Source organism: Lytechinus variegatus, chromosome 14 (assembly GCF_018143015.1).
Source record: "Lytechinus variegatus isolate NC3 chromosome 14, Lvar_3.0, whole genome shotgun sequence".
NCBI classification, from domain to species: domain Eukaryota; kingdom Metazoa; phylum Echinodermata; class Echinoidea; order Temnopleuroida; family Toxopneustidae; genus Lytechinus; species Lytechinus variegatus.
Window position 1 is genome coordinate 24162135 of NC_054753.1, and position 9356 is coordinate 24171490.

The 9356-nt window shown below is 36.9% G+C and overlaps 1 protein-coding gene across 2 annotated transcripts; it reads left to right on the forward strand.

Annotated features, from left to right (window-relative positions):
- The first annotated feature begins 249 nt into the window (after nucleotides 1–249).
- LOC121427756 (SUZ domain-containing protein 1-like) lies at nucleotides 250–8799 on the forward strand. Of its 2 annotated transcripts, none has more exons than XM_041624305.1 (5): nucleotides 250–375; nucleotides 4698–4753; nucleotides 5512–5653; nucleotides 6704–6804; nucleotides 8094–8799. In XM_041624305.1, the coding sequence occupies exons 1-5, from the start codon at nucleotides 322–324 to the stop codon at nucleotides 8143–8145; spliced, it is 405 nt and encodes a 134-aa protein (XP_041480239.1). In that variant the 5' UTR covers nucleotides 250–321; the 3' UTR covers nucleotides 8146–8799. The 2 variants fall into 2 exon arrangements, with proteins under 2 accessions (XP_041480239.1, XP_041480238.1); XM_041624304.1 differs by lacking the exon at nucleotides 8094–8799 and adding an exon at nucleotides 7672–7754 and having other exon boundaries at nucleotides 6704–6809.
- Nucleotides 8800–9356: the final 557 nt, after the last annotated feature.

Genomic DNA, 9356 nt, shown 5'->3' on the forward strand with positions numbered 1-9356 from the left:
TATTTAAAAGATTTTTGGGGAACTTTGGAGCCCCTAATTAAAAGCCCTCTTTCCCTGGATGCCAGTGTGGCAAAGGGGATGGGTGAATTTGCCAGAAAACGTACTTTTTCCATTTACTTAGAACAGGAACATCGGATCATATTTATTTATTTAGGATAGATTATCTATGCATGGTTTTCTCCTCTCATCTATCTCCGAAAGGTTTTTTTTTTTTTTTTTTTTTTTTTTTAAATTTAACACTGAATGTGATTGGACATTTCGGCAACACCGGCACAAATGCGCAGAAGTTCTTGTTGACGACTCGAATTTGTTTTGACGGAAATGGATGATTCAGAGGAGGTATGGGATAGCTGGGAAGATATGGCAGATAGTGGAGTAAGTTATTTTTACTTTTTTATATATCCATGAAGATTCTGACAATTCTAGCTTGTTATCTGCCCTTGAAATCTAACGTTATTTCTGCATTATCAACGGAAAACCCTTGTCCAAGTGTAATGTGTGTGCCCACCTATAGCAAATTGTGTGTGGGTGTAGGGCACCGTCGCGCTGTCGGCATCCTTGTGATTGCCAGTCAGGTTTGAACTAGACAGCTGGCAGCCGTCTGTTTCGAGGAGTTTTTTAACATTTTTTTTTCTCCTCGTACACAGACGGCTCGCTATCGTGCAGCCACCATTAGGGGACTTGCAATGCACCCCCCCCCCCGCTCGGGGCTCTTCAATTTTTGTCTTTAGATCTAATGAATACAAATTTTGAAAATTAACGCGACCAGAATGCAAATCAATATTCCCTCTTGGCATTAATTGCCAAAAAATGGAGAAAAATCAAGTTAAAAGGAACAAAAACAGTGACTTACCTCGGCTGTCGCGCAAATTCACTTCCCCGTTTTATGCGACTCATAGATCTAAACATATGGCTATTGTCTTTGAGTCCCCTGTACAGATTGCGCTAGAACTTTGGTCTCTGTATTTGGTGAGTGAAGCCAACGGAGTTCAGCTGAACAGCCAACATAACAGAGACTGAAGCTTTTGTTCTAGTTTGAACTAGCCTGCCCACTCATTCAATGAACAAGGATATGATATAACCTTGTTCTCACTTATATCTCCATGTGTGGCAAAATAAGGGTGGCAATGTTTGGCTTATTTTCTCTTTTTCTTTGGGGCAAATGCTTGATTTTTTTACACTGAAAGTTTCCATTACACCTATTATTCATACAACTTGACTCTTATTCAAATTTTGATTCTTTAAATTATTTTTTTCTTAGTTAAAAATAGAGATAAAAAATGAAAATTTTCTTGCCATATTACTTTCTACCAATAGAGGGCGTACAAAAATATGCCCAAAATTTAAGTTTTTGAGCGCTCTGGTGAATACAAAATTTATTCCCAAGTTACTAATGAAAAATAAATTGCAACTGTATGGAAATTAGTAATTTTGGTCACAAAAGTGATATTTTAATGATTTTTTTAAAGTGTGTGCTCTGTACAACATTGGCATACCATAGTCCTACCTGTAGATTCCCCACAGGCAGGATTGTAGCAGTGAACAAGTGAGCCTGCCTAGACTCCTGAAGCCTGTTGCATAAAACTTTTTACCTGAGAAAACTCTGGTAAAAACTGAAAACTAAGGTTAGTCTGATTTCCGCCACTGACTTTAGCACAGGCCAAAAACTCCGGTAAAAACAACCTGAGTTTTCTCAGGTAAAAAGTTTTATGCAATGGGCCCCTGGAGTCTTCTGGGGCCCGTTTCTCAACACCGTCATATTAAAGTCTAACTTCTTGACTAAATCGGAGATAGTGAGTTACTTGTCCGCTAACCGTTTCACGAAGCCCTCTTTACCAAGATCGGGTACAACAACCTCACTAAATATTTATGACACCTCCGAACCTGTCATAACTTCTTTCTTAATGACGTAGTGGCACCACGTGGGTAGACTATGACATGCAAAAGTGCCGAGAAATTTGAAAATTATAATCTTACGTAATCAATCATAGAGGTTGAAATTACATCCCAAAATAAGTGGGATAATGCATTCAGTGATCATTGTAATACAAAGTAACTATGAAAACTGTTGGTAAAATGCCACAAAACCATTCATTTTGAAATAGTAAAATAATTAATCGATAAAAATTCTACCACGTCAGGCCATCCATAACTGGACTTGTATTTGTCGTTTTCAGACCCTATTGACATTTGGATAAATTCTAATCTCTAATTTATGCATAGAATTTGTCAAATCGTAAGATCGGTATCAAAGATTTATAAAAAAAATGTTAAACTATATTTTAAAAATGTTTGGAATCGTAAAACATTGTATAATTATCATAATTTTACAAATAAAACCGTTATGGTTTACTTTCGTAAACTATTAAAATTGGATATCCCAGGGGTACCCATCTCAAAGTCCACATGTGATTTTTTAGTCATGAAATAAATTATTCATAATTCCATTTTTCAACAATTGAATGCCCCAGTCTTCATGGTCTAAGTATGTATGATGCATCATTTACCTGTGCTATTATTTTTAAAAGATGTAATTCCCAATTCATCACAATATTTGCAATATTGTCATAATTTTTCTTTTTGAAAATTATGCCATTTTGTGACTAAGGCTACGTTTCGTCTGCTCTTTTTACCGATAGTATCGATATCAAGGTATTTTAGTTAGGAAGCCTTTCGTGAAACAGGTTTAGTAAGATTGGAACTAACTCCGTGGTTTGTGGATAAAGATATGACTAACTTGTCCAGGTGTTGAGAAACCGGCCCCTGGGGAGTAAAAGTCTTTCTACTCAACGCAGGCTTACTCCCCATGAAGCCTGGGTCGCGATGCCATAGGCTCACATGCACTGACGAATCAGGCAACAATAATAATGCGCCAAACTGCGGTGCTAGATATATTTGGAATGTGATGTTAACACTTGTCTTACTCTTACTAGGCTACACTACATGTATACAGCTGGCAGCCGTCTGTTTCGAGGAGTTTTTTAACATTTTTTTTTTTAATTTGCTATCGTGCAGCCACCATTAGGGGACTTGCAATGCAAAATCCCCCCGTCGGGGCTCTTCAATGTTTGTCTTTAATGAATAAAATTTTTGAAAATTAACGCGACCAAAATGCATATTAATATTCCCACTTGGCATTAATCGCCAAAAAACTGAGAAAAATCAAGTTAAAAGGAACAAAAACAGTGACTTACCTCGGCTGTCGCACAAATTCACGTCCCCGTTTCATCTGATCGTAAGTGCATAAACATATTGCCATTGAGTCCCCAGTACAGATCGCGCTAGAACTTCGGTCTCTGTATTAATTTGGTGAGTGAAGCCAACGGAGCTAGCTGAACAACCAACATAACAGAGACCGAAGCTTTTGGTCTACACTACACGTCGATGGGCTTGAGGACACAATGATGATGACTTTTAAAATCCTGACATATACTTCTTGATCATTGACGTCTTGACACTCTTCCCTTAGACGCATAAGAGACTGACCAAAACAAACATGATTTTTGTCTTAAAAGATGGATTTCCTAAGGAAATCCATCTTTTAAGACAAAAATCATGTCAAGTTTATGAATTTTATTGATTTTTACACCTTCCTACGCCTAATGCGTAGGAAGGTTTTAAAAAATAGACCCCTCGATCCACATGTAAACAAAGGAAATACATTAGCGTCGACCCTTGAACCGCTTATGTATGATGTACTTCCGGCTAGCAATGCCGTTTCGAAGAACAATTTATAGATAAAAATTATTATTTCACAAATCCTGATATTTATTATGTGATTATTAATATTAATAAATTTTAGTATTTGTGAAATAATAGCCAGCATCGGCCGGTAAATATCATGAATTGTATTATTTTAGTGTCATTCTATAAAAAGAAACAATAATTTTTTTGCCTGCACCTATGAATGTTCTTAGCAGAAAAATAAATGCAGTGGATCATCATCATGTACTTTCAATTGCACACCATACCGGCTTCATCACATCTGTTGTGTGAGGTTAAACCTCACATCAGGCTTGCAGCACTTGTTCACTGCTACCATCCTGCCTGTGGAGAATCTACAGGTAGGACTATGGTATGCTGTATTGAGCACACACTTAAAAAAACCCCATTAAAATATCACTTTTGTGACCCAAATTACTAATTTCCATACAGTTGCAATTTATTTTTCATTAGTAACTTTGGAATAATTTTTGTATTTACCAGAATGCTCAAAAACTTGAATTTTGGGCATATTTTTGTGTATGCCCTCTATTGGTGGTAAGTAATATAGCAAGAAAATTTTCATTTTTCAATCTCTATTTTTAATTAAGAAAAAAACAATTTACAAAATTAAATTTACATAAGAGCCAAGTTATATAATGAATAGCTGTAATGATAACTGACAGTGTAAGAAAATCAAGCATTTGTCCCATAAAAAAAGAGAAAATAGGCCAAACATTTCCACCCTTATTTTGCCACACATGGAGATGTAACTGAGAACAAGGTTTAACCTTGTTCATTGAATGAGTGGTTTGCAGTAAGTGTGAGTGACCTTACCAGTGATACTGATGATGGTAATTTTATTCTTAATCAAATAAAAAAAGATTTTGAAGGTTTAAAATCATCTTCAGCTGGACATTACTACCCCTCCCCCTTCTCAAAGTATACTGTTTTCATTCCTTTTTCTTCAATTCATTCTTATACTGTACATGTAGGTCCTGGATAAGAAATTGCAGGAGGCTCAGAAACAGCGTGAACTGGCCACTCAAGAGTAAGTACTCATAAAATATATCAATTAGAAACTTATAAAATTGAGGAAATTTTGATCGCTGATGGAAGTTTCAAGGGTTGAATATTTGTCAGGTTCAATCTAATTGTCTATTTAACACCTTACTCTTCGTACTTTTGTGCTAGTCAGTATTATTTCATCCGTTTCTTGCATTCCTTAGTTTCTATAAAAGACTTTATAAGCCAGCCCTTAAAACTTCCATCCCTTTGCCATTCCAACTCCAGCTCCACATGTTTCTATTGTTCATTCATCTTCACTCATATCATACTATATCTGTTCATGTTTCACCCTTGGTTGTTCTATTTTTTTTATGTTCTTCCATTCTATCTTTCTCTATTGGTTGAAATGGTCTACACTACTTGTGAACATATATGAATACATTATAATTAGAATACGATATGATTGAGGAAACTTTGAATTTGGGACACAACTTCTGTGAAATAGAATATCATTACGTGCTCGTATTATCCCTGTAATGTCATTTTTTAGAGTTCATTTGTAGAGAGACAGTGTGAGACATGCCTTTGCATCTTGAATACAGACTCTGGACTACAGAGCCAACCTCAAATTTCAGAAATTAGGGGATATGTGTAGAACATTCAGAAAATATTACAAATAAAGAAGAAAAAAAAGAAGAAAAAAAAATCATAGTTGCTTCCTTGTATGTATAGACACAAGCACTTCAAATTCATTTTGTGATTGTCATCACTACTGGAATTTACCCTTTGATATTGGTGTAGGAAGAAGGATGTGGCGCCCTCTGTTGTTCTGCTTGAAGAAGAAAGTCAAAGGACAACGTACCAACCGCAGCTTAGAATCCTGAAGAGACCCACTGAGGCTGGTGGAGACCAGAATGCAACAGAGAACAAGGATGTCAACAAGGTAAGAGATTAGTCTGCAGGCACAGACCCTGATTGAAACTTTGATCAACAAGTGTGTCTCCATGCAAAGACTAGCACATAAAAAACTTGCTGTTTCAATTCCTGAGTGAGAGGGCCATCAGTACACAAGGCATGAGTAGGCTGCAATTCAGACCCTTTACTCGAGTGAAGGGTTTGCACAGCAGACTAGTAAGAGATCCTCGGGCGACGGATCTTTCTCTTCTGCAGACCCTCGTTTACAGAGATACCAAGTTCAAAGACCAGCGATGCCTGGGTTTTCCGTGACTTGGCATCAGATTCCAAGCATTGTGTATAATGGAAGGGAGCTAGGCTGTGATAGATATTCAGGAAGGATATTCCTGTGAAGGATATTCAGTGTGACATACTGACTAAACATAATTTTATATGATGAAATACAAAAGAATAAGCGGGGAGACGACATCATCAGTTCGCTCATTGCATAGAACCGTTTCACTGAAGTAATTCAAAAGTTGGTAATATAACTTTGTTAATCCTTTTCCAAATTTGATGAATATCTGTTTAAACCACATAAATTTCAAACTGGTGTACCATTCTAACACATACTGACTACAGTACTGCAATTGGATGGTATCGAGGGATGGAATTTAACTACTAAGCAAGCATTGATTGAAACAAAAAGTATGATACACAGTCTCATTTTAAATAGTCTCATTTTTTTTGTTTATTATTTTTAATACTTAAAATTAGGGGGATGTTGATACCTTTTACCTTGTACCTTGTAGTTCCATTCCCTGAAGTCCTCCACCAGGAAGGGTAACTCAGGGCTGACGAGAGTGGAAGTATTATTACTCTGTTTTGTTGCAGGTTTTGCACGTTTACTTTTAATTTAAGTATGTCAGTGCTTTTGGAGGATACCATATCGGCTGTGAGACTATTCCAGTGGGAGATTGCTTCAGGGAAGAAGGAGTTAGCCAGTTGGTGGTTGTGATAAACTTTTAAGCAACCTCTTGCAATTCATCATGGGATTTTCTTAATCTGAAGGGAGACTATTTTATTTTTTTCTTTGCAGACCAAGCAAAAGACTTTAGCAGAGAGAGAGGAAGAGTACAAGCAAGCAAGGTTGAGGATTCTAGGATCGGCTGAAACTGATTTTTCAGAAGCATCACCAAGGTATGTAGGGGAAGGCGGGGTAAGTTGAGCATAGGGGCAAGTTGAGCCACCAGCCCCAGGCCAATAATGAATGAGTCAGACATTGTGGTGGTGTCATTTATTGATGACCCATAGCATAACCCCTAACCCCACCACATTGTTTTCAACTTTGAAACAAAAAGTAGTTTTTTAGAGGGAAAAATATGAATTTCAGCCAAAAAAGTAAAAAAGAGTGTGAAATAGATAAGTGCTTTATAAACACACATGTCTTTAAATATAATAAAGACATGATAACAACATTATTAGTCCAGGTATGGATCTTCATTCTTGTCATAGTCTTTTATATGATGGATGCATAATAAATGTGTGGATACAAAATTATCGCACTAAGTTCGGACTGGGGTAAGTTGAGCCAAACAGCATGGGGCAAGTTGAGCCATGGTAATTCCTATGGTAATGTATCTTAAAAACAAACAAACCATAAAAATCGATTGAAATGCTGGCTGAAAGGAGCAAATTTACATGACTGCTCTTTTCCTTTTAAAGGATGTTAGTATTTATAGAGAATTAGCAAGTGAAAAGACTTTAAACAAAAAAATGACTTGCTGGTTCTCCCCTCATACATTTTGTACATAGTTTTTGTGGCTCAACTTACCCCAGAAGGTGGCTCAAACTTACCCCATATATGGGGCAAGTTGAGCCATTTGACATTGTTTTTTTCAAAGGTCACGATGACTTTCAGTGTGGGGATAGAAAGTTATATATAGGTGGAAAATATTACAGAAGAATTAAATTTCAAGGCAAGGTACTTATTTCGACAAGATTATTAATCATATCAATTCTAACATGCAAAAAGCAAAAACTGTCACAACTTACCCCGCCTTCCCCTATATTGTTTTCTCACCCTTTCTCGATCACCACACAGTTGCTATCTATAAACATTTTTCTCTTTCCCACTCTTTGTGCCCCCCCCCCATCTCACTGTTACACTCTCTTCCTCTCTTTTCCCTTTCTGCAGCTCTAAATTACCACCCCTTCCCCAGACATACTGCTCTCTCTCTCTCTCTCTCTCTCTCCCCCTTTCCTTGAACCCCCTTTTCTTCCACTCTCGAATTCTTTCTCGATCCATCTGAAAGGTGTTTTCTTTCATTCTTCTTTTCTCCACTCTGTGAGTTAAATGATCTTTGCCATTGTTATTTGTTCTTTTCATTTACATGAACTTTTACTTTGAATAAGCTTTCTAAGTTCAAACTTAAATGTATTTTTGAAACAGTAACAGCACTTTTCCCTTTATTTGTTCCAATCCATAGACCTAAGGAGAGCACCCGTCTGGCTGCAAGCCCATCCACAACCAAGAGGTAACAATGTCATCGGCTCACAACATTTGGATTCCAGTCGTGCTGGAAGGAGTGAGATATTTACGACACAACGGCAGGCCCATGCATGCTTTAACAAAGTCATACATCATGTTTTCCAAGCAAGCGCCTAGCCGTTGAACCATGTCTTCGAGTTTATACAAACCAGGTGTTATCTGATCAGGTAGGACGAAGGCATGGCAAGCTGCACCGAGTCAAAGCCTGCGAAATGCCTCTGTCTTTACCAAATGCGGAACTAGTTAAACAACCAACGATGGTTGAACTGTCACACTGATATTGAATCTGAAGACGACGTGATAGCAGAGTATCTTGGTTCGAAGAAAGGGGGATACAATAAGTTTTACGATGCTTGCCTGACGATATGTGCTTGTGTTGGCCGGAGAGGGAAAGGTTGCTTGGATTTGAAATCAATCTATTGTGATAACCATAGCATTATCTCCGTAAAGAGAATTGCCAACATAGCAACAACGGAAGGATCATAAAGGGTATTACAGTGATATGCGACTGGCGAAAATTTGCACATCCTTGTAAAAGGATGTGAAGATAAAGGCTCAAATATTAAGGTTTGCAAAGCTGCCATACTGGTTTATCCCAATCCTCTATGCATAAGTGCAGAAAACATTTTCTATTTCCTCAGAAGCCTTGAAGAAAGAAAATGATAATTTTGAACAAATACTTTCCAATAATCTCATGTTAGTGACAAATATTACAGTTGTAATTGTATAATACGTAGTACATGTAGCTAGGTGTGGATTGCACGAAAAGGTCTTTGCAAGAATTGTCTTCCTTGTGATCCATTTATTATGATGCATTGTATGAGACATCTTTTGGCAAATCACATGCCAACATACTATATTTCACAAATAAAGGAAAGGAAATAGTTGTTTTTAAATGATGAAATATATATGTAATCATATGAAAATTGCTTTAAAAGTTGGAAAAATTATTTTGTGTATAAAATAATTTTTGAAATGCCCCCTCATACAGCACATCATAATAATTGAGAGACACAAAAAAGACCCCTTGTAAACACCTTTTCATGCAATCAGTCTCAGATTTTCCTCAGCAGTAGCTCCCATTGTTTTAATACATGAAATTAATTTATCAGAATTTTTGTTTATTCAGAGATGAAACATAACTTGCATTCTGTTTGTTCATGACATGGTTACTTGTTTTTCTCTATTGAAAGTTTAAAAA